Source organism: Sceloporus occidentalis, unplaced genomic scaffold, assembly GCF_023333645.1.
Source record: "Sceloporus occidentalis isolate IW3139 unplaced genomic scaffold, rSceOcc1.0.p SCAF_11, whole genome shotgun sequence".
In the NCBI taxonomy this organism is placed as follows: domain Eukaryota; kingdom Metazoa; phylum Chordata; class Lepidosauria; order Squamata; family Phrynosomatidae; genus Sceloporus; species Sceloporus occidentalis.
In genome coordinates, this window is record NW_028316991.1 from 21,317,799 (window position 1) to 21,344,429 (window position 26,631).

General features: G+C 39.8%; 1 protein-coding gene across 1 annotated transcript in view; it reads right to left on the reverse strand.

The window, feature by feature from the left end:
• The window catches only part of LOC149305689 (potassium voltage-gated channel subfamily KQT member 3-like), a 73,259-nt gene that overhangs the window by 11,323 nt on the left and 35,305 nt on the right, over positions 1-26,631 (reverse strand). Inside the window, exons 2-9 of the mRNA XM_089477293.1 lie at positions 16,922-17,012; positions 12,975-13,101; positions 12,271-12,446; positions 9,362-9,517; positions 8,742-8,852; positions 6,913-7,008; positions 3,878-3,972; positions 648-674 (exon numbers count right to left, since the gene is read on the reverse strand). Coding sequence (XP_089333419.1) covers positions 648-674; positions 3,878-3,972; positions 6,913-7,008; positions 8,742-8,852; positions 9,362-9,517; positions 12,271-12,446; positions 12,975-13,101; positions 16,922-17,012 — 879 coding nt within the window. The remainder of the gene's footprint in view (positions 1-647; positions 675-3,877; positions 3,973-6,912; positions 7,009-8,741; positions 8,853-9,361; positions 9,518-12,270; positions 12,447-12,974; positions 13,102-16,921; positions 17,013-26,631) is intronic.

The following is a 26,631-nucleotide window of genomic DNA, read 5'->3' on the forward strand; positions in this document are numbered from 1 at the left end:
TCCAGCTGCTGCAGGACTACATCTCCCATAATGCTCTTTCAGCTAAGGGGCTGGCTAAGGAGTATGGGAGATGTAGTCCTGCAGCAGCTGGAGGGCCGCAGGTTGGACACCCCTGCTATAGAAGCTTTGGGGACATCAGAGGTCCCTTCAGATATTTGAAGGTACTCTGAGGTCCCAAAACCTCATGTAATTTTATATCATCATCTTTGTGTGCATAATAAAAGGTATCAACTAGATCCAATTTTCACTTGGGCTAATATGTGGATATCCATTTTTCATACAATATAATAAAATTCATTCTATTTGCGGGTCAAGATTTTAGGAGCAATAAAATATAGTTTTTGGTGGGATCTTCAAAAGCAGGTAATATTTTTACAAGAACCTTCCTTGTGGCTTTATCACAGAATACCACTTTATTGTAACAGGTTCGGAAGAAACATTTCAAGCTGTTGAGTTTATTTGAAAGATAATGACCGGCAAAGGAATCAGAGCAACACTGAGATACGTCAAGAATGCAAAGTAAACAATTTGCTACTATACAAAGCAAGAAACAGAAAAACAGCATTTCACTTACTGAGGCTTAAATGAAAAACAAACATACTGGGGGGAAAAAAGCATATTGTAAGATAGTTACTATAGAAACATACCTAGGAGCTCCATCCATCTGCTCTTTCCTTTTTTAAGCCAAATGCAAGAAAAAGAGGAAAGAAGACAAACATTACAATCAATGCAACTGTCTTAATGGCTCAATGCAGACCTAGTATAATCTATTACGTGGATATTTTAAATGCACTCTCTGCACTTTGATCACATAAGAAGGAAACACTGTGGTTATTGATTATTTATATACATATTTTTTAACAGTAGAGTATATTTCCAATCCAAAAATAATAAGTAACGCAGGAACATGTGATATAACAAGGGAGCTAATTTCCACAAGAGGTTCATAGATCCGATAAGCCAGTATCTAGAAAAATGTACTTGTTTGACTGATCCTACATTTCAAAACCCAAATGTCATATAAAAGTCATATAATTGTGCATATTCACTTTATTGTGCATAAGAGGTCTTCAGGAAGGGTTTAAATATAATGGTGTTTTAACACAATTATTATTTGATTATCCGGGCATATTTTCTTTCTTTCTGTCCTGCCCACTTACCTTGCAATGACAGATCTGGGAAACAGTAGGCTGTTTAGAGTAGGTTAACTAGACATAGAGGTAGAAAAAAACACCTGCTAGTCAGCAAAAAAGCCTTTAATTCTGCTGTCAGAGTGATTTTGTCTGCTCTCTTCCTCCCCCTCTAGCTGCTCTCCTCCCCTTCACTCTGGTAGCTGCTCCTTCACAGGCACAGAGTCCCCCCCTGAGGAGAGACACAGTTTGCAGGCTGCAGGCACAAGGTGGCTTTATTTCAAACATGGTATTGCAGCTAGGGTTAGTTATACTCCAGCTCCCATGACTTTCAGTCAGTTTGGTATCATGGGAAAGTGAGTACCCATCAACTGGAATGCCGAAGGTTAGTTTTTATATCATTTTGGATTGGCAGTGCAGCTGCTGTTAGAATGCACATTTCATTCTCAGTTATACATTTAGTTGGCTGAACGTCATGGCAAATGTAATAACAGCACTTCCAGTGCCAAATGTTACCACAACTGCTGGAAAACTACCAAGTTGTCCTATTTTGGTTCAAAGCTTTTATGTCCCTTTTTACTTCACTTTTCTTCACTGCAACTCCCATGACGTTGAGCCAGCTGGTAACTGTAGATTGGGTTTGGGCTTGCTGGCTAACTTTATTGGAATTGTAGTTATAGACTGGGGTGGTGGTGGCTGACACTACACACTAACTGCAGCTCCCAGGATATACAGTCAGCCATTACTTGCTGAACACCATGGCAGTTGTAGATTGGGGTATTTGTGGCTAATCTTTACCACCCCAGCTATTGTAAACTAAAGTTCATGGTACATGGTGGTCTGTAGCTACTACTTCCGTGGTCGTATCATTTTTCGCCATTAATAAGTAACTAACATTTGTCTCCCACCAGCAAACCTCTCTCCTGGGCCAACAATGGCTGGTAATGGGGATGAGGTTAGGAGGATATTTTGCCCCTCAGGAAAAAAATCTGCGTACACCCAAGTGGGATAAGGTAAAAGCTGAATACATTTTAGTTGATAGGAGTATAAAAAAATGTCACTCACAAGACCCTTTGCCAAAGATAAATCGGACCACTACTCCACATGACTTCTTATCGCACCTGTGGTTAAGCCTGAAGCAAAACAATTTGCCAAGCAGTTAAGATTAGTGTATTATATTTAAAGGACATATGGGGAATCTATGCCGTTCAGAGAAGCAGAATTTTTTTTTAGGTAGAGTAGATAAGCCAAGGTTAGTATCTCTGAAAATACAAGAACATTCTCAAGACAAGAAATAATTTTTATCTTGGAAAGGTCAATGTAGGTTTACCAATTTTTTTTAAGATTATAGACACCAAATGAATGTCAAATAAAAATACCCACATTGACTATAAGAAACGTGGTTTAAATAACTTCTGTGACTCTGTCTACTGAATAAAGACTGACATGGTAGTTAGGTCAACCTGTTCACCAAGCTTTCGTCAAACAGCCAAGTTCAGTTTTTCTGCCAAAAAAGTTCTGACCTTCCAAATAGCCATCACCACATTATAGTTTTTATCACATTCTTTTCTATGAAGTTTATTTCTTTTAGAAGTCAGTTTGAAATACTGTTCTATCGCCAGATGTGAATCTTTCAAATGTACTTTGTAGACTTCAAACAATCTCCTCTTCAATGCTTCCAACAGCCTTACATTTTAAAAAAGGACATTCTTTTCACTTGGCTGAACTCTGATTTATGTTTTTTGACCCGATATAACTTAATCTCAAATGTCAGAACACATATGGTTATTCTAATGCCTAGGACCGGTCTTAGTACCAGACGCCTGGGGCGTCGTAACCGGGGGGGGCACTCTCTGCCTGAAGGAGCAGGGCCGGTTCAGGAGATCACAGATCTCCCTCTAAATGTCGCCTAAATTAAGGCAGCATGAGGTTAGTTACTTCAGACCTTTCCCGTTGTGCTCCCTCGATGAGCAATGAAGCAGAGCTCTGAAGAAACAAGCCTCATGCTCCCACCACAAGACTTAAAAAGGAACAAAAGAGACAGAGCTTCCATCAGAGATGTCCGTTTTCCTGCCACCTGGGGGTGGGTCTTCCTGGGGGCTCAGGGCAATGAGCTATGATGTCATAACCAGACACCTTTAGCTCCTACTAACGCTAAGAGTCTGTGAAAAGAAGTGAGATATGAGCCTCCAGATACAAGGAACTCCTTGCTTCTCTGGTAGAGCAGTTTGTAGAAAGGAATCATTTCGGGCAACAAATGTCCCTTTGCTAAGTGTTCCAGGGATCATTTCAAATGTTGTAGGCTCCTGTGGCAAAAACAATCTTAGGACGAATAGAATAGAATTCTTTTTTTTATAAATATAAATAGTCTCTTAATTTTTTTAATGATCCTTGACAAAATTAATCATATCAGTTTTATTTATTTGTTAGAAAACTGTCACCATAATGAAAATGGACTCTTTCTTCTGAAAAGGCAATTTTTTGGTTTGAAGACTTGTCTAAAAGCATCATTAAGATCCAGGCAACTCCAGTGTAAGTAAACGGGAACTTTACCGAAACTGAAGTTTTGGAATGGAAGCTCAACTCTGCTATGGTTTAGAGCGGTGGCTGGATCCTTCCTTTGGGCCCAGGCCATAATTAAACATAGAAGAATGAGCAGATACGCATTTGAGTTGAGTCTCCTGGGAGATGCTGAAGAAAGTAAACAAATGCATGCTGTGCATTATATAGAATATTAAAATACTTGCCTAAAATATGGAAACTGGACGATGGTTTCGTAGTATCTCCATGTTGCCGTCAAGTCAATCCTGCTTAAGTTAGTGGCATAAAATCTCCAGGCAGACTACAGAAGCAGAAACAATATTGTTAATAACTGCACCAGTTCAAACAGAACCTTATAATCCTATACATTAAACCCATTCTAGAAGCCTCTGCTGTCTTATTGCTCTGTGATAGGATTCTGTGATGGAAGCCCATAGACAACTACAGTGGAATAGCTAAGAACCTGACCATTCCTGGTCTGCAGGTATACTCCCAACCCTAATTACCTTGCATTATGTGCACGACCTAAAGAAAGACCAGTTGGGGTCCAAAAAGTAGAAATTGTTGAAATGTTCAAGGAGAAGTAATTTGTATGTTGTTTTTTTTATATGTTTTTTGTGTGGAATTACTGGTAAATTCATCTCAATTTGTATAACACAACTCATAGGCACCAAGATCAATCTCATAATTTCTATGAATGCAGAGGTCCCAAGTTTGGAAAATGAGCTTCAGGGAGATTAGTAGGAGGTCTGGGTGAGGACCTTCCAGATGCTGGAAAGACTTCATAAATTTAATGCTGTTAAAAAAATCTTGTGTCAAAAATCTAAAATTACATATGTTTATGTTTGTATGTTGCACTTATGTGTTTTTTAAAAGTTGTTGGTTAATTCACAGAATATCCCCATGGTTTCAAATTGTTAGAAATACATATTAGTCCAAATTAGATTCGGATTTGTAGAAATGTTAATTGATGTTAGTTAATTTAACACAAATTAAGAAGAAATACTCATTCACTATTAGTCACGCTCTTTTACACTCTCACTCACTCTCTCTCATGCTCTTTCACACTTACGCTATCTCACGGTCTCTCTCACACTTTCTCTCATGCTCTCTCTCAATGTCTCCCTACCTTCGACCACTTCGCCTCCCTGTCTCCTTTTCATCAGCTCTGCTTCTTCTCTTACCCTTTCTCGTTCTTCTGTTTTATTTATCCTGTCTTTGTCCGCTTCTCCCTGGTATCAGCTCTGTTAACTTGGCCGCCCGTGGCTTTTCCACAGAACCTCCATGCATATTCTCTCCGACAATTGAAGGAATGGGGGGAAAAGCTGCAATAATCTGGTCTCTTGGAGTACTTTTGCAAATGGCCAGAGCCACTCCGCCCCACGGGGACAGCCTCTCCCCCATTTTTCCAATCAGGGGACAGGGTGTGCGCAGATGCTCCGCCCTTTTGAGAAAGCACTCCGGGGGGCCTGGTTAACAGAGTGGATACCAGGGAGAAGCAAATGAAGAAAGAAGACAAAAGAAAGAAGACAAGAAGTGGCAAGAGAAGAAGTGGAGCTGGGGACATGGAACCGGATGGTGGAAAAGGACCGAGAGCATGCATGATGTATATTCTTACACAGAGCCGGCCTTAGGCGTTGTGGCGCCCTGTGCGGACTACTCCTCTGGCGCCCCCCCCTCACTGCCCCCTCAAACTACCCCCCTCTCTGCCCCTTCAAACTACCCCCCCTGTCCCTTCAAACTAACCCCCTCGCCCCTTCAAACTACACCCCCCCTGCCCCTCCAAACTACACCCCTCCTCTGCCCCTTCAAACTACAACCCCCCCCCCTCTGCCCCTTCAAACTACACCCCTCCTCTGCCCCTTCAAACTACAACCCCCCCCCTCTGCCCCTTCAAACTACACCCCCCCACTTAACTTGTTGCCGGAGTCCTGCGGTGAGACCGGGAGGCATCCGTCTTCTCGCTCTGCCGCGCTGCCGGCATTTCATGTTGAGCGCCGGAATAGTCCGGCGCTCAACATGAGATGCTGGCACCGCGACGGAGTCAAGGAGAGTAAGGGGCGCCGAGCGGTTGCTGAGAACTTCACGAGCAACCGCTCGGCGCCCCTGCCCGGGACTTAGATTAAAGCATCGGGGGTTTTTTTGTTTTTTTTAAACTTTATTTAACATGAATGATGTTAAATAAAGTTAAAACAAAAACAAAAAAACCCCAATGTTTTAAGTTAAGTCCCGGGCAGGCGCCCCTGCTACCATGGCGCCCTGTGCGGTCGCACAGGTCGCACACCCCTAAGGCCGGCCCTGTTCTTACAAGAGACTTGTGACCTCTGTTAAAGTAACAATTTTTCCACCCTTGTTTTCCATTTATTTTTATGTTTATTACAGAAAGCTCCTAGACTAGAACTCCCACTCGCCAATAGATGACCATCCAGATGATGGCCGAGAAATAAAGAAAATGTAGGTCAAGGCCTACTGGAGAGCTACCTGTTAGCTTTACATGTACAATGCACCATGTATGTACTACAACAGACAATAATGTCTTAAATGGAAGTATCCTCCTGCACAATGTATAACAGAAAGCGTACCAATAATAAGTGTCCTGGAATTGTAAAAATAAATATATAGATCAATAGCATAAAGTCCTTAAATTATACTTTGTAAAAAAACCTGCTATATTAATTACTTTGCATATGACGCCATGATGTTTTTATCATAATCCTTTAAGGGTATCAGGGCATCAAATACAAAGCTATCTTTCTTCTTGCCTATAAAATACAGATAATTTTCTAATTATTTAGCATGTGTTACATACGTCACAAACATTTTTTGATTGGCACACCCCCTGTAATCCCTACCAATCGTCGGAAAGCCAAGCTGCATCTTAAATGTATGTTAAGTGCCGATTCTTGGGTTCTTACATGTGTTATAATTATTCTTTAGGAATTGTTTTAGTCCGACACAGCCGTGCTTTGTTAACCCTTTCGTGTTAATTTATGAGATTCACTGTATAGAGGACTCCTGAGCGCACCTGAATTTTTTTTCGCTTGTTTTTGGAAGCTGCCAGGCCATGTCGATTCCCACCAAATAGGAGGGATAAATTAATGAGTCGGAACAATCATGCCAATCTATTTAAAAGAATAGTCCATGTAAGAGGAACTCAGATTTTAGGATGGTGAATGAATAGAAGTTTTGTACCTTTTACTGAACAAGTTATATAGACTTAATTGGAAATGAAAATACAGACCTGAATTAGTTCCGCAGCTGGCTTTCTTCTTTTCTCAAAATGTTTTTGTCGGTGTTGTTCTTGAACTTTGAGAGCCAGCCCTGAACCTAAAATCCCCTGAAACAAAAAACACAAAATGTTGACTTCCCAGCTACCTCCTTCAGTCCTTCTTCCTGTGACTTGTGTGATACACGTCGCATTTCACACCCTTCTGCTACTCAAACAGTAAAAAAGATTGTTTTAAAACAATAGCAACATATCTTAACCGATAATTTCACAAATATTGTAAAAAAAACAACAAGAGCAAATCAATAGACACATTTAAAGGTAAAGTATAGAGTTTTGTAGATATATTGCTAATCCAGAGAAAAAAAATCTATTTCTTCACATCAAAGTGGAATGTACTTTTTTTCTTTTTAAATTGCTTGTGAATTTCAGTTTTTTAAGTGTAATGGGTTTGCATAGATTGCAATAGAAAAATTAATAAAAAAATAAATAATATTATATTATTATTATCCATAGTTATTAACCAACTTAAACATATTCCTGAGCATTTTTTATGAATTAAGTAATGTTAAAAGCTGCGAGGATGACAGGTCCCATTTAAATATTTTATATAAAACAATGTTATTTTTTTGTTATAATTTTTTTCTGCCTGAATATAATTCACCATCTGCGCAATGAGTTCTCTCGAGACATTAATGTTGCTTTCTGTGCTTTTCTTTTTGTATCCCCTGCGTGATTACAGGTTTCTGGCGTTTCTGTTTTAAGGAGCCAGCTGTCCGTGTGCTTCTGCTACAGATGTAAGATACATTAAAAACCAAAAATTTGTGAAAATGTAATTTCTTTTTATAAACATAAAATTATACTTTATTTGTATTTGGTTTTTTTGTGATTTTTAATTTCCGTCTTGATATATGCAAAATATTTTACTATGAATAAATTAAGGGACAAAGATATATGTTAGAAAACCTTTTTTTCTTTCAAAATGTGTTATTTCAGAAATAACAAAACTTATAATAGCTGTAGCACTTCTGTGCAATATATTCTTTTTTTGTTTGGACTATGGGGGTCTAACAACTAAAGATCAAGTTTAATAGTGCTGGCAGCCAAGTCAAGTGAACAAGTTCAACCCAACAAATTGATTAAATGGAGGAAATCACAGATTCAACTTGTCTCCCAACTTGAGTTGCAATGGAAACCATATCAACTGGTCTAATCACAGAAAGTCGTGTTGGCCAAGTTAAAAAAAAGGATCTAACTTGGCAAAAAAAAAAAATATGACACACGAGACTCAGGAACTCAACTCAATAGCATCTGAATGTCTTGTGAATAGACAAGTTGCCATTTGTATTTGGTTTGTCAACTGTGGACAGGAGCTCTCAGGATAGTTTGGTGCTGTGTCTCAATAATAGCTCATATTTTTATGAATATACCTGAAAAAGTCAACTGCTTTTATCTCATTACATACAGCCATTGTGCAAAACATGTCCTCCCCTGTAAATGTTGAAGGAAGCATTGTATAAATGGTTTCTCCTTTCTTAAAGAAAAACAATATATATTTATAATTATACATATATATACATATATACAATAAAGAAAGAAGATAAGAAGATTTATTTTTAGAATGGCTATATTTTATATAGCAGCTGTACACCATATCTCAACGTTTTAGTCCCGTCTGTGGACATATATCGCATGAGATGATCCACCTAGGCGTAGTACGCGTGTATGTTGCGTGTAAGGTTACTCAATTTATATATATATATATATATATCATATAACTTTGTCATTATTAAAGGTTCAGTATCGACTCGTAGATTACTGTGACCTTCTGAATTAATACTCACAGCAGGAAGTGCAAAAAATGAAACCCCAATCAAGGAAAAGGTAGCAGCAATCAGACGGCCCTCCCATGTCTTTGGGGTTTTGTCCCCATAGCCTATTGTTGCGAGTGTGATCTGTGGAAACACAACGGAAACAAAGTTTCTGAGCTGTCCAAAACGGTTTTAGAGGGATCTGATTCAGTGATATGGTGAAGGTTGCATGAACACCCTCTGGCAATGCCTGTGCGCCCCGACATCAGGAATTATATACATTAACCTCAGAAAGCCTCATCCCTTAGTAAATAGACACTAAAGCGGATACAACGATGCTTGTCGTACTATACCTCCTGTCTTCCCATGACTACTGCAACCGCTACTGGTGCTAAGGTGCATTCAAAAGTGCATGAAAGCCCCTCCTGGTCCCAGGACGCATGCAATATTAGAAGGTGGGTCGGGACGTCGCAAGCAGTTACCTCACAGTGTAATAAAATGGCCAGGGAACCTCAGTCATGGAAACTTATGGGTGAAACTTTCCACTCAGCTCTATTCTTTACTTTAAGAAAGTTATGCACCTTAGGCTGATTACTTCCTATTCAGATAATAAATATTTTCAGCATTAGATATCTGTAAAAAATTCAACTCACCAATCCCCACCATAAAGCGTCGGCGTACGTCTCAAATTCCTCGGGTTTGGGCTCACCCTGCTCATTTACGTCAGGGTCGTCCTTCTCAACCAAGTAGACGAGAAACGACGACAGAATTAATGTCAGGAAGCCGATATACCAGGCGGTGATGAGCTCCTAGGATATATGCAGCAACACACAGAAAACATTATCTGTTATTTTATTTCTAAGGAGAGTCCGTTGCTTTAAATGTCTGCAGATAAATTAGTCTTATTGGGACTAAATGAAATAAAACCCAAGTTTTCTACAATGTTAATACTGTAGGTTACTGTATACAGCACAGGATCTTATGCTCAGAGAAAAATATTATTTTTTTCCATGGGTTGTCTCCAGTAAGCATTGTGAGGGTACCAGGAGCAGCTTGCCCCGGCCCATTTTATGTCTAAAGACAGCCGTGGGATTGACAGGCTGCCAACGTATGATATAAGTGTGGCCCTACCATATAGACAAGCTAGGCGGCCCTAGAGTTGATAGATACCAGCACAAAGATCTTTCCTACATTAGCAAGCGGCAATATGCAGGAGGAAAACTGGCAACGTAGCTCGCCAAGACCTGCTCTGGAGACACAATACAATCAGGGGCGGGCTGGGCCGGGGGGCAATTGCCCCCCAGGCCGCCCTGAATCCGGGCCAGTGGGCCGGCCGGATGGCCGGCAGACGGATATTCAACGCAGCCGCTTAGTTTGCGGCTGGATTGAATGCGGCCGTCGTGCCGGTAGCGTACCTGGCGGGGGGCGGCCCACCCCGGCTGCCGCTCATCTGAGGGGTGCCGTCACGGCAACTGTGGCTGTGCGTCAGGACTTGTGTGCCGGGATTTGAGAAAAACACTGAAGCCACGCCCACCGTCTTCCGCACCGGAAGGACAGGACACAGAAGAAGAGGAAGAATGAAGAGGAGGAGGAAAAGTGACAGTGACAGAAGAAAGGTAGGACAAGATTCAGGGAGAGTGGCTAGTGTGTGAGAGTGATGGGTGTTATGCTGAATGTTTGTGAATGAGGGTTTCAGATAGCATGGATGTGTAAGTGTTGGGTGATAGCATGGCATAGGGAGGCTGTAATCACATTCCTTTCATGCCCAGATTCCAGCATATACTGGCTGCCTAGGCATGATAGGAGTGTGATTGCTGTTATCAAAATTTTTGGGGGGTCCAACTTTGGTGTGTTAACAACACTTTTATTGGACAGAATAATTAATATATATATATATATATATTGCAAACAGCAATCACACTCCTATCATGCTAAGTCAGCCAGCACATGCTAGAACCTGGGCATGATAGGATTGTGATTGCTGTTAATTATATATATATATATATAAATATTGTTGTTGATTTTTTTAGTCTAAGTTTGGTGAGTTACTTTTAATAAAGTATTTTAAAGTTGTTTTTTTTTTTTTTTTGGTTTTGGCCAAGTGAATGCTGAATTTTCAGTTTAGGTCCAGAATTTTCATTTCGGTGCATCCCTACTATATACTAACCCAGTCACTGACGTGGTAGGCCTACACCACATCAATGTTTGGCTTAGTATATAGTGATAGGGGTTGTAGTGCAGTATTGTCAGTGTCTGGGTCAATGTATAGTGATAGGCACACATTGACATCAATGTGTGCCTCAGTATATAATAGTTATGCTGTACCCCTGTCAATGTCTACCTAACCATAGAAACTATGCAGTTTTAAAGTGTGTGTGGGGGGGTGCCACATACAGTATATGCCACAGGTGCCAAATACTCTCGGTACGCCCCTGCATCATGCGGCAGTCAGACCCAATGGCTGTGCCTCAGCTCTTTGTCCCACGTCTTAAAAGGGGTGGGATGAAGAGCTGAGGCACAGCCATTGGGCGGTGCGGTGCGTGCACGCCGGCCGCTTTGATTTCATTAGGCGCCGGTGGAGTGAATGCCGCACGACAGCCCCTTTCAATGTCGTTCGCAGCCGCGCAATGGGCCAGTTGACTAGACTTTATATATAGGCGCTTTATAAATAAATGTAATATAATGTAAGTATGTGACTAGTTCTCCCAAGAATAGACAGCATTTTTTTAATGCTCAGGAGAGTCTCAGATTTTGCCCAGAAAAAATCTTCATTGGCATATCAGTCTAATTCCACCCACAAGAGCAGTACAGAACTGAATGTGAGGCTAATTTCCTCTGCGTGGCGGCCAGCACTAGCCTTAAATATGTATGTAGCGCGCAATCAGAAACATGACCACTAGGTGTCACTCTAAGTACACATATCCACAACGTGGTCTCAAACATTGTTTTATCTGCAACTCTTCTTATTATTTATAGTTTTATATAGCGCCATCATATTCCATATCGCTGCACAATGGGTAGACAGGACATGACAAGCAGTATATAACATAACCATTTGAATTACAGTGACAGGAGGTTCCTGCTCAAAAGAGCTTACAATCTAGACCTTCGCCTTGTGGTTCATCTTGGTGGCAACTGGACAGCCATCACCAAAGTTTCAGATACAGAAAAATAGCATTTTTTTTTAGCTCACCTTAACATCAGGTCTGAACAATCCCCAATAGAGTTTGCAGGACTACATTAGCTGTATAGATGGCTCTTATTAATATCATGCGAGTACACAGACTTTTGGGGCAAGCAGAGAAGTTACACTGAGAAAGTCCTCTGGACTAAGCATTATAGGACTCCACTGTGATTTTCCCAACTAGATTTACACAACTAGTAACAGAAAATATAAAATCTAGAAGTATTTGTTCCGCATATCTTCCAACATTTTGATCTATAAAATTTGTCAAGTGTGTTTGCTACAATTTCAATGCCAATTGAAAAGACATTTTGGTTAGAACCCCACTGGATACTTCCTTCACTTATTTTATTATATGATTGTGTCTATATTACTAACCTTGCTATGTGAACAAATGGCCGATCCTAAAAGTTTCCATGTTCCTCCTCTCCTGTCCATTCGAAGCATCCGGAGAATTTGAAGAAACCGCAGACTTCGCAGCGATGTTGCCAAAACATTTCCCTGACTTTTTCCTACGGCCACCACCGGTATGGAGGCAATCAACACAAACATATCTTTAAAAAAAAGTGACAATTAAATGTTTCAGCTTACAGGCACAAATTTCATTTTCACGTTATATGTTTATCTTTTTTTCTAGAAATACAGCATTAAAGTTAAAACTGGGAAAAGGCTCTAAAAATGTCTGTTGATAATAAGTAAATGACGTAGAACCTGGTACAAAGCGGTAGTATAAGCATTGGGCTACAGCTTATAAGACATTTGCCTGGTTTGCCCAATGGTGGGTCCAGCCCTGGGTCCTCGGGGGTGTTGCCTGCAGTTAGGTCAATTACTCACTATAAATGTACTTATTGTTATAGACATTTCAGAATGAGATGTCAGTGGGAGAAAAAAGAGCTTTTTAAATCCTGCATAATACACATTGTGACCCTTTGCCAAGAACAATGGGATAATAGAATAAAGATCACCTCTGATGGACACAATGGAAATCCACAAGATATATTTGTCATGTAAAAACAATGTCTAATGCTGCGAAATGTAATTTTAGTAAAATATAAGATGTGACAGAATTATTGAGACCCTACCAAGCAAACACAGCGGTTTTCTTGCAAATTTTAGCCTTCCTCTCCAACCCTTGTAGCGACAGCAGCAGCCTGCAGCCCAGATCCTTAAGGCAAACTCCGCTCCGAAAATGACAAGGGCAAAGGTTTCCTAAAGAAAAAAATTATAATCATAGCAACCAAAAAAAACACATTTCTGTCCCAAAGCTAATTAAATGGGTATTAAGGTGCAATGAGGCCCAAACCTTTTCCAGAAATAATTATTTAAGTAAAGTTGTGCTGCACTTAATTCTCATGTGACACAAAAACAAGAACTCAGTTTTTTTGCCCAAAAAACTGAAAATTAAAATTATAAAGATCTATGTGTGTTTTTAAGTGATTAAACCTTCAGAGAAAACACGAAAATGACAGATTTACTGAGGTATATTTTTTTTTGAATACTGGAGAGTGCAATTAATCTTTTCTCTAAGTGGAACAGCACTTTGAAAGGATAAAGTCAACATTAAAATACCCTTCTTCCATGTTTGGCATCCTTTGGTTATTCCCACAGCAGTTCATAATTATGGCCACCAGATGGCAGCATTGTGTTTCAATGTATACTCAGTATAATACCAATTAAATATAACCAATTCTTATTAATTATATTACTTATATTATACATTTCTGTTAACCAATAGAAATTTAACTATAGAACAATGTTCAGAAAGGTGATAATACCAGATAGTGAGCAACCTAGGTAACAGACATGCCGCTAAATAATAAAAATGTAGAATAAGACCCATCCAGGCTACCTGTTTTCATGCTGTAAAGATTTAGACATAGATCAGTCGTTGGTGTTGTCTTAGATTCAGGAGCCATATGTCTATCCCATGCATGTTTAAATTCCCTCTCTGTATTAGCATCTACCACTTCTGCTGGGAGGCTGTTCAACTTATCTACCACCCTGTCAGTAAAGTAAAACCTCCTTATATTACATCATGTATTTCAACAGCACATTATAAGATAGGGACACCCAAGTTTCCTAACAACAGTTTGGATAGTACTGGAAAAGTCTAGATTATCAGGTCAGATCTAATGATGATCTGATCTTGAAATGGAGGATTTATTGATACTCAGAAGTTCATTAAGTAGAATGGAAAATAATTACCCATGAAGCAAATGACCATCTATTGTTAACAGATTCCCTCTGCAACTGGGTTAATACTATTTTAATTTTAAAACAAAAAACTAAAGCAGATTGCACCAGACCAGCCCAACCGAAGTGTTTACATACCAAGTCCTACAAAACATAGAAGGATCATATTGAACATCAGAAGAACTTGTACCTTTCCTACGTGGAATAATAGTGAAAAAAGCCCATCTATTTATTTTTTGCGGTTTTGATTTTTGGGTGCTGTCCTGGTAGCCGCCTCACTGTCATGCTTTTTAGGGTATTGGGAAGCATGGGCCGGATGGGGAACTCCTCTAATCTTCTCCCCAGACTTCCATTTCAGCTCCTACTACTCCTACTTTGCCTCACGATGCTAGCTTCACGCGGCGGCTAGTCCCATAAGTTGAGTTGGAGGCTTTGGGGACTGGCCCTGCTCACATTTGGGTCTGATGCCACCTCCTGCCACCAACCACAACACGTGTTGCTGACACCTGAAATGTTGTGGGGTATGCAGCATCCTCTATAAGCCCACTCAATGCCACTACACAGCGCATCCACATGGATTTTTTACTTACACACATACTTACACCCACTAACACACTTACACATACACTGTAACATACTCACACTCTAACATACTTACACACACCTACACACACTAAAGTACTCACACACACTCTAACATACTTACGCACACACTTACACTCTAAAATACTTACACACATTGTTACACACACATACTTACACTTACACTCTAAAATACTTACACACATTGTTACACACACATACTTACACTTACACTCTAAAATACTTACACACATTGTTACACACACATACACACACATACTTACACATACACTGTAACATACTTACACACGAATACATTTCCATGATCAAAATTATTACTTGGGGACAGTTCAGACTTTCTTTGTTATTAGAAAGAATACTGTAGTAATGCTGCACATGGGGGGTCACAGTCTTAATCCACAAGTTAGGGGAAGTCCAGGTTACAATAGTTGAGTAGCCAGTAGAATGGTAACATTCTCTATGCTTGATAGAGGTCAGGGTTGATTTTAGGATTAAGGGACTAATTTAGTAATTAGGAACATAACTTCTCTATGCATTCACTTCCAACTATAAGCATAGGTCAGTGTCATGTGGTTATGACTAGACTTGTGCATTCGTTTTCGGAACTCAAAGAGTGCGTTTTTGTGTTCGTTCCGAAGACACACACGCGAAGAATCTTCGTGCTCGTCTTCGTCTACTAATCTTCCCGGTCCCTTCCCCATCTAGCCTACCTTATCTTCGCAGCATCGCAGGGGTTGACGGAACGGGAATCCGCAGGTTCGCTGTCAGGGGTTACAGGGCACTGCGAGTGAGCCTATTGGTCACCTGCAGGGTGTTCCAATAGGCTCACTCGCACAGCCTTTTTAACTCCTGATTTCCGCTCCTGTTAACCCCTGCGATGCTGAGTTAGATAACGGGAGCAGAAATCGTCTCACTCGCACGGCCCCTTACCACTGATTGCTATGCAAAAAAAACAAAAAAAACCTGGGACCCTGCTGCAAAAAGTCCGTGCCAGCGACCAACAAAGTTGCTGGTACGGACATTTAACTTAGCATAATAACTTTGGGCAGAATGCTGCCCTCTATTGGTAAGATACATTGAATAGCATTGTTCCATATGCTTGAAATCCAAACTTATTATGCTACTCAATGTATCTTACCAATAGAGGGCAGCATTCTGCCCGAAGATATATTAGCCATATATGGTAGTGTGCTCATTTGCATTTATTAATTATTCAAATAAAATATTTTCCCATGATCCTTTCGTCTAACAGTTTAATACAAAAAAAAACCAAAATACAAGAAAAAAAAAGTTTGCAAGTTCGACAGAATTAATGTCCGCGAGTGCGGATATTTAACTGTTGCAGCGGGGAGACCAGCGGATCATGGGAATATATTTTATTTGAATAATTAATAAATGAAAATGAGCACACTGCCACATATGGCTAATATATCTTCGGACAGAATGTTGCCCTCTATTGGTTATACATTGAGTAGCATAATAACTTTGGATTTCAAGCATATGGAACAATGCTACTCAATGTATCTTACCAACAGAGGGCAGCATTCTGTCCGAACATATATTAGCCATATGTGGTAGTGTGCTCATTGGTCGCCAGCAGGAGGCCCCCTGCTGGCGACCAATAGAGTTGCTCATACGGACATTTAAACTCTTGGAACCAGAGCTGCTGCGGTACGCGTTAACCCCGTAAAAAAATGAAGAAAAAACGAACATGAAGAATGCCCACGAATATTCGCCCGAAGAGAAGACAGGAACGGGCAAATATTCGCGGAATACGAAGATTTTTTTTTTGTCGAAGACAAGCACGAAGACGAAGAGCCCCCTGGTGCCCAAGTCTAGTTGTGACATTTCTTACCAATAGAAATGGGTCAAAAAGTGAAAATGTGATCCCAAAAGTGGTAACATGGAAACTTTAAAATCTGCCCAATTCTGTATTAACCCTCAAAGGTCAAGATACACCTGTGATGGCATCAAGAAACTTCTAGTTCCCGATAGCTGCTATTGTGAAATGCGTGATGTCTTTATTTCCAAAAACATTGCTTTGTTTTGTGACATACATGGCTGTGGAAACTTTATGGAAGCTCATTTTTTTCTTTCTGAGATGGATTTTGCCATTTTTTGGGGGTCATAGGTGACGATTCTCACCCACCTCTACCTGTGAGATGACGGACTTTTGCTACCATGCACATAATTATGTATCCAGCGAACTCGATTGGGGCTGTTATAGACTTACTAGTAGTAGTAACCAATCTCCCGATACATCCTCGTACTCTTTGAAGGTTGTTAGAATGGCTAGAATGAGACATCCAAGGACTATCAGGAACCTGAAAAACATTGGAAAAGAGATATTGTTTAGACCTTCTGGTTCTGCTCTCCAGCATTAAAGTAGGTTTACGTGTCATCGATAATATTCTGATTTACGATCAAACCTAATGAGACATTCAACGCACCTCACAATGATGGATCGTGCGTATAGCCAGTGACTTGTATAAAAAAAAGTTAACCCCTTCCTCCATTTGCCTTTCCTGGGCCCATATTCCCCACTACTCATGAAGTATGCAGTATAAAAAGGAATTATAAATACAGATTACAATGGCAGCCAAGTTCAGCGGCAATGAGATAATCCCTAAAACGCAGACGGTTGTGTTTGTTGAAGAATGGTCCATGAAATAATTAATTGGACCATTAATAACATACTCTGAACCTATTTCAGGGTGATACTGTATTATGGGACAAGATTTTGTTCTAATGAAGCAGGTGTAAAATAAGTAGACAAACTAAGCTTGCGAGCAGGGCTCTCTCCACCAAATGTATCGGTTTGTCTTAGTCTGTCAATTCTTGTCTTGTCATATCCCTTGAATTTATGTATTGTATTAAGCGCTGCGTAAACTGTTGGCGCTATATAAATAAAAGATAATAATAATAATAATAATAACAAACTAATTAGATTAATACTCCATAGAGCCAAAATTAGTGAGTTCCCTCCCTGTACACCTTGTAGTATCGTGGTCAGTCACAAGCTTTTCCTTTCTACCTTCTGTGCCGTGAGACAGATCCCGGCGCACAGAAGCATCTGGATACAGTACAAAAAACTGTGGAGTTGGGTTGGAAAAAAATAACGATAACAGGCAGGCAAGAGGTAAGACTTTTTACTAACAGCGACATAACCCAGGTCCAAACCGGGAAACCCCCGTGGGACCAATAGGGCCACTTTACAGGTTTGACCTGGACTCTCGGGGGTGCGGGGCTACTTAAAATAATGATAAAGCATTAGAATAAATAGGTTTTTTACTACATGTGAAATCTGTTTCCCTCAATAAAATGGTCGATAGGCGATACTACTCTTCGTTCAATAATTGTAAACAAATCATGACTGTTGGCAACAATGACGCACACTCTGCCTCCCCCTCTCTGCCATCACACCTAATTATTGTTTTTAAAACCTACCACACTAAGCCTTAGATGCCCCAGGGCATTTTGGGTTTTTTGAAAGTGTTTTCATTTTCCTGACCAAGTTCTTTTGGATTACTGATCCTAGATTCGGGCTCTCCTTTTTGACAATGGATCCATTTCTTCTATTCTCTGGGGAGGAGAGGGGTGGTTGGACATGCCATGTTGGTCTTCGGCCACAAAAACATTTTGGCTTTGTGTGTCTTTTTAATATTTGCATAAAAAAACATGGTTAATGTTAACAGAAGCAATCTAGTCCTTAAGGGGTTAAATTTGGATACCTTTTGAAAACGCTTGAAGATGTCGCTCTCAACCAAGACAAGAAGCACTCATAGAAAGCCTGCGGTACCCAGGTAATTTCTTTCTTGCATGTAATTAATTAGTTCATTCCCAGAGTTGGCACACTGCTGTACGCAGCACGGCAGGTGTCACGAAGATAATGTTGTAAACAAGTCATTCCTGAGTAATTACTGCCAAACCAAACAAAATTTAGGTCTGAAAATCTAAATTCCGGTATGAGCAAGAATACTTTTTTTAGCAGACAGGATGAGCATATGTATGGGAAAGAACCACTAAATAAACAAAAATATAAAATGCAAAAAAAAAATAGAAATAGAAATTTATAAATATATAGATCAATCTATATATATATATGGATAAATAGATTCTTATAAATATATGCAGTATATATATATATATATATATATATATATATACCATACCGGTATATATATATATATAAATTATTTTTTTTTTAAGATCATGGATGGCTGGGCAGCCTTGAAAAAAAAATATTTAAAAAAAAAAATTCAAGATAAAATGGGTGTGACATATGTTAAACAGGAATCCATTTAAAGGAAGGGGAGGGTGGGGCTAGCATGAAGATCCACCCTCTCTCCTCCCCAGGGCACACCCCAATAAATGGTGCTCTGACAATGTGTCTAATATATTTCATGGAACGATCAGGAGACGATCAGTGAATTTATTTAATATTTATCTATAACCACATTTCTTCAATAGACATTATATTGTGACTTTTGGGGGCTGTAAAATATTGCGATACACTATTTATTGTAACGTTGATCTCCCCTAGTGCCCCATGATCCCTACCACCTGCAGTGGGGCAGCTACCCGAGAGAGTGCCCATAAATCAGGACTGTCCCTCTATACCCATGGCTGTTGGAGGATATGAATAGGTCAACTAGGTATCTAGTTGGTATCTATGCACCTGAGTAAAGCATTTCTAAGAAAAACATTTCTATACGCAATTTAATTTATAAAGCCATTTTCTGCTGTTTTTAAACACATGTGACACTATATATATATATATTTTAAAGGGTTGAGTTTTCCATTAAATTATTCAAAAAAAAAACTTTCTTTAATACACATGAAGATCGATTTTTGTGCCCCGTTGCATTATCTGCTCTAAGGAAAAGAATTTCTGATTCATCAAATAAAAAAAAAAGGTTTCATCAAAATATGTTTCAGATAATTTAAATTTGAAAGTCTGAAATTTAATTTCTTAATACAAATTAATATTAAATCGAATTCTATAAAATAATATGACTTCAGTTATTCATCTTCCGTGGCGGCAACGTTGAATATCAAGAACTCTTTTACGCAGAAAGTCAGTTCTATACTATAATCCCTTTGGTATTCAATGCAATAATCAGAAGGAGATTGTTTACCTCTGTCTATATTATTCAAAATGTTCCGTCATTCTAAACTTTATTTTATATAAGAAATATAAAAAAAATGGGTTTGGTTGATAAAATGCACCTAAAAGTCATCTATGCATTGTACAGCGCCACAGGATATGATGGCGCTATATAAATAATAATTTTAATTCCAGTAAGTTAGACGTTGTGAATTCAAATTGTGGGTTCCTAGACCCCCACCCCAATAATTTGTCAGAGACAGTATGCAGTACATACATCCCAAGTGTCCATCATTACCTGGGAACTTTCTTAACGAGCTAACCCTTGAAAAATTAACCCTTTAATAGCCAATCATGAAGATTCTATGTATTGACTCACCTGATGTGTTAACCAAATGGCTCTAATGCCGGTCCTTCTTGAAACCTTCACTTGTCATTAGTTATTGCGCTTAATTGAGTCACCTGCATTCAAGCAGGGATATCAACCATAACATACTGGTAGCAAAAGCACCAACTGGGAGTCTTAGATACAATCACAGCAGTGTAGAATAGAGTCAATGCTAGACTGTGTGACCCTGAGAATCTGCCCTTTTACCCTGAGATTGAGGCGCTGCCACCCACCACGCTATTGCCCATTGTGCCAGATGGCCAATCCAGGGCTGATCATACCGTGCCCTCTACACAAAGCACCAATTAGGAGGCTTAGAAATAGGCGGCGTTCTATCACTAGGATTTTGGGAATGTTAATGTTCTTTTAAGTTATCAGCACAGTACAGAACGCCATTTGTAATAAAATCACATTCCGCATCCTTGAGAACGTTTGATCTCGCTCAGCAGGTCCGCGTATTGACACAGGAAGAGAGACTACAAAAGAACACTTTCCCTTCAACCTAAATACTCATCCCACCACATCTGCCATTTATAAATAAATCAATGCAGAGAATGACAAAGAAAGTAAAACATTTGTCCACCAAGACTTCCAAGTGTAAAAAATGTTAATTCCTCCCTAATTCCTGTGATGTCAATGAGATCAACATTCTTCCCATGTTTAAATTACTTTAAATATCTCTATATATATTTACTGTAAAAAAAAATAGCTGATTTATAGAAAATGTCTCACACTGAAAAGACAACGATTGACCAGAAGAACAAGCAAAGAGGAAGGAAAGTGACCGTCTTTCATAATATATTTATTTTGCATAAAAAACACTTTCCATCACCGGACTTTCGATGTCAAGGAGTCACTTGTAGTCCAATGGCCACCCGATAACGTATATTGCTCAGCCCCACACTACGTCAAAGTACCCCAAGTTTGGCGAGTGCTATCTAATTTCTCTTACAGAAGAGCTGAGTCAGCGGGACTGCACCGGATTTTAACCAAAAATGAGACTCTCAACTCATTTCTGGATAACCATTAACGAGGCTCCTGTGCGGCAGGAGTGGCTGCCCAGCCTGCAAATATAAACAGCAAACAAATATACAAACTAAAGGGGCGCACAACCTAAAAAGCATAAAAGCAATAACAATTCAGATTCCCGGGTTGCTGCTAGAAAAAAAACAAAGCAAGGATATGGCGCATACCCAGCGAATACCATTCAAAAAAACATTTAAGGCATAGATATTAGGGAAGCAGCCGCTGGCCACATGCTTCAGTTAGTGTTTTGTGCTGTCGGCCACCAGTGTGCCGGGGATGTGGAATCTGGACCCAAAGATTTGGTCACCTGAAACCTGGGGCATTGTTTCTTTCTCCTTTGGTCACCAATCAACCAAAATTAAAGGGCACATTACATTTTATAATGTGTTTGTGTTACATGGCACGTGAAGCATCATGCCATGCTCATTAGTTGAAATTGTTGACACTATATCATTGTTTATAGCGGAGTGTGAACATTTAGATGGCAAAGAGAGAAAAGAACTTATGCCAATAGAGTTTTTGCAGTTGGCAGGATTAGAAGACATGCGTCCTGCGGTGTTCGGGCTGGTGTACATCACATTGTGTTTCTTGGAGTAAACAGTGTTACTCAGTAACGCCAACATCAGATGGATGAGTGGATATAGGGAATGGAGTTAGGAATACATGGAGATCCCTCGGCACCGAGACATCAGCACGGTATCCCCGCAGCCAAGATCGTCCATCTGAACAATGCATTATCCTTTATCAAATATGAAACCAATATTGATAGCATGTGCTTCCTGTAATCAGAGTTTATTTACTAAAGACTTACTGCCAATAACCATTGGCAGGCTGGCAACTTAGAATCCTGACTGGTCTGGCCAATCAAATTAATGCCCAAATCCACAATTGGCTTTCCAAGACTAGTGCTCGCTTCTGTCTAGTGCCCGTCACCATTCACCAAAACATAAGGAACAACCACAGAAAGGATGTAGTGATGGTACAAGTTTCACCTACTAAAAAAAACAAAGAATAATTCTAGCCTTAAAGGGACGCTACAGCCATTCTATGCACTTTAATGCATGTGATAGGTCTCTTTTTGTTTCCATGATGTCCCTCTTGGAAATGCATAGAGGGATTCAGTGTCGAGAATCATCAGACGATGGAATAGAAGGGTAGCTGCAGCTTCCACGTAAGGTAAGTATTTTTTTTTTTTCGCTTTTACACACTTCCTGGGCCATGCTTGCATTGGGCTGTTAGATTGCGCACGAGCCTCTAGCACAAGAGAGCTGTTTACAGCTGCACAGGTACTCTCCAAAGCTACTCGTGGTGCACAAGCCTCAGGCGTGAGTACAGGACACTCCTTGGACATGTGCCCTCGTGATTCCGTTTCAGTGATTTGGCTGCTGTGAATGGGCGCTCCCGGGAGCTCTCCGAGTTTTGCCTGGAGACTCACACCGTCACGGCCAACTGACGTCAGCATGTAGTCCTGGTCACATACCGCAAGGGTAGGCACCAGGTAGCCAGAGCCCAAAAGTTCCCAGGTATGAGAATGGGACACCGGTAGTCGCAGCCGGGTCGGTTCAGTTCATGTTTGGTGAAATTGGTTTAGTAAAACAAGGCAATTAGTTGGCTTAAGTTGCCAGTTGCTGGAATAACGTTTCTGGAATGTTTAAGATGAGTAATCATGTCATCGTTCTTTACTGTGTTAAACGCATCACGGTGCAGAGATACAGGATTGCCTACCCCCGACGTATTTTATCCATAGCTGACATTCTAAAAAAGAAATGTATTTATACACTTTGGTTGTAGGGAATGAGGGAAGGTTCCGACCTCGGTGCTACCACACTCAAGCCGCTATTCTCCTTAAAATCCAAAAACAGAACAGTAAGAAAGTTAGTTAATACAAAATAACAATCACGGGAATCGTGATATCAGTCCAATCTTTATAGATTACATCATTTGAAAGTAATCCAATAACATATTCGATCGACGCACCGTTTACTGGAAATTTTTATTGCCAACAATTTTGAGAGGCATACTAGATCCATAAATATTTACCACAGAGATATAACATCAGAATCAATCGGTTACATAACAGTAGATCTGTCAGGTTTCCCATAATTAACATTTTTCAGTTTAGTACACTAAATAAACCAATATATTACTGTATTTGCTCGATTATAAGACGACCCTGATTATAAGACGACCCCCCAAAAGCAAAATATTAATTTAGGAAAAAAACAAAAAGCCTGAATATAAGACTACTCTATAGGAAAAGTTTTACTAGTAAATATTTATTCCTGTAAACTATTTTTTCATATTTAATAAAAGCTATGATTGAGAAAAATATATATTTTTTTATTTCCTTTTATTTGCCAACCTGCCGCCCCTAGTTATGCACATCTGCCCCCAGGCTTGCCACTCTGCCCCCAGAAATGCCTTATACCCCCTATTTGCCACACTGCCCCATGATATGCCTTTTAACCCCCTATATGCCCTTCTGCCCCACTCTGGCATATAGGGGATTAAAAAGGCATACCATGGGGCTGAGTGGCATATAGGGGGTTAAAATGCATTTCTGGAGGTATATATATATATATATATATATAACTGCTAACAGCAATCACACTCCTATCAAGCCAAGGCAGCCAGTACATGCTGGAACCTGGGGATGATAGTAGTGTGATTACAGCCTCCCTGTGCCATGCTACCACCACCACCCCCCTTACACATCCATGCTATCACACACACACACTCATTCACAAACATTTAAATACTCATTCATTCCATTAATCACACATACTTCACACATGAATCACAAAAACCCTCCCCCACCCCCTTACCTGAACTGCAGATCTCCCACTCGCAGACTTCTGCAGGGGCCCGGCTGTGCGAGCAACTTCTCTGGCCCCGCCCCCAGAGGAAGGAGGGGGGAGGCAGCATTATGTGACACTCTGCTAGCTTCCTGTTCTCCTGCTGCTAGAAGAGACGCTGCTTGCGACCAAAGCACCGGTAAGCAGCATGGCCCCAGCAGAAATGTTTTTGAGGTCTGATTAGAAGACGACCTCGATTATAAGACGAGGGGTATTTTTCAGAGCATTTGCTCTGGAAAAAAACTTGTCTTATAATTGAGCAAATACGGTACTTCTACATTACGTCTATACCTCGGGAGCCGTCACCTTCGTTTGTCTGTTGTCAGGATCTCTATGAATGTACATCCCAATAAAAAAATTCTGGTTCTCGATTAGATAATGCTGGCCAAGTCACAGGATGATGTCGATCTCAGCTTCTATGTAGTTAACTTTAACCCCTTCATGACAGAGGGGTTTACCCTCTAAGTGACCGGAGCTTTTTGGACATTTTTCGCATATCTTTGTTCAACCAGGATTCCCCTTTCCCCTTTTTGAACAACAGCTAGTGCTTTCTCTTTATACCACTTTTTTTTTTTGTCTGTCGTTTATTATTACGATTATTATCGATATTATTATTGATTACTACCACAAATTAGGTCCAACTGAAAAAAGCCCGGATTCATGTTCAATAACATCTTTAGAGTAGAATATTCCATGCACAGGTTTTTTTTAAAATTATATAAGGGAGCAGAATGCCCCTTACATACTACATAATTTATTCTTGTTTTTGAACTTTGGATTGGGGGTCGGGAAAGGAGTTTTTATGTCTATTTCTAATACGAGGTGTTTGGACACCTATTTTTTCCATTTGTTTTTCTTACAATTTTTTTTTATTATATATTTGTTTCATTTTTTCTTGGAAAAATATCAATTATTTTTACTAAAACGCCTCATATCACCACTAGCCGTGTCCCCAACACAAGGGGGCCCGATCTGATCACCTTTAGATGTTGGGACTAGGCAATAGATGGGTATAAGTAGTGTCAAAGAAATTTGTTAAGCTCATAGCTGTGACAGCGACAGTTCCCACTTTAACTGAAGTTCTAAATAAACGTCTTTGGGTAAAGTATCCGTCAGATCTGTCAAGTGTACTAAGGATTTAAAGTAAAGTCTTCTCAAGAATTATCTGTACAGCAGGGTACTTGGTATCTGAGTGAGTTTTATCTCATAGAAGGAAATCACAGGGGGGTTTGGAATAAAGCAGCTGTATCAGGCCAACTTTGAGCGAAACAGCAGGAGTCTCTGATTACTCTGCTATGTGATATAATCATTTAAAGTGACTCAAGAAGCCCATCAAATAGAACTCCTTAATCTGTTAAAAACTGGTGCAGGTTGGGTTTAGTGGATTATACCATTCCAGACTTAATAATTAAAAGATATAATCAATGTATTAATGTTATTATATAGCTTTATTATTATTATTAGACTGCCAAAAAATAAATAAAAGCTTGACTTGACAAAACAATTATGATCAGACTCACAACTATTTGTGAGTAGATAGACTATTGGGGCAATAATATAAATAAGCTTTACAAAACAATGGTCGATCTACCAGGGGAAGGCTGGCTCCATTTAGCCAAGTGGTGCAGGAATAAAGCGTCCAAAACACGTTTAGCAGAGAGTGAACTCAATGAGCACCATACTGCGTGGCCCAAAACACACTTACAGAAAGAGACTGCTTAGAAAACCCGTAGTTCCCACCTTTTTCATATTGATAATGTTGATTTTGGTGTACATATACAGTCAAGTAAAGAGAAAATACACCCCCTTTGAGTTCTTTGATTTTACATATCAGGGCATAATAACAATCATCTGTTCCTTAGCTGGTCTAAAAATGATGTAAATACAACCTGAGATGTCTTACTGCTAAGTAGCAGACAGGTGCTGCTAACCAAATGCCCTTGATTAATTGATTGATCATCAGCAAGTGTGACCACCTCTATAAAAGCTGGAGTTTTAGCAGTTTACAGGCCTGGAGCATTCAGGTGTGTGTTAACACAATGCCAAGGAGGAAAGACATCAGAAATGATCTTAGACAAGCAATTGCCCATCAATCTGGGGAGGGTTATAAAGCCATTCCCAAACAATTTAAACTCCATCATACAGTGAGAAAGATTATTCAAAAGTGGAAAACATTCAAGACAGTTGCAAATCTTCAACCAGAATGGACATTTTCAGCAAAAGGTCAGGCCATGCAATGCTCAGAGAAATTGCAAAAAACCCAAGAGTTACATGTCAGACTCTACAGGCCTCAGTTAGCATGTTAAATGTTAAAGTACACAACAGTATAAAACCAAATACAACATATCACCACAAACACCTCTTTCCAGCTGTCAAGAACGGTGGTGTAGGGGTGATAATTTGGGCTTGTTTTGCAGCCACAGGACCTGGGAACCTTGCAGTCATTGAGTCGACCATGACCTCCTCTGTATACCAAAGTAGCTAAAGCTTGGCCGAAACTGGGTCATTCAACAGGACAATGATACCAAGTACACCAGCATATCTACAACAGAATAGCTGAAAAAGAA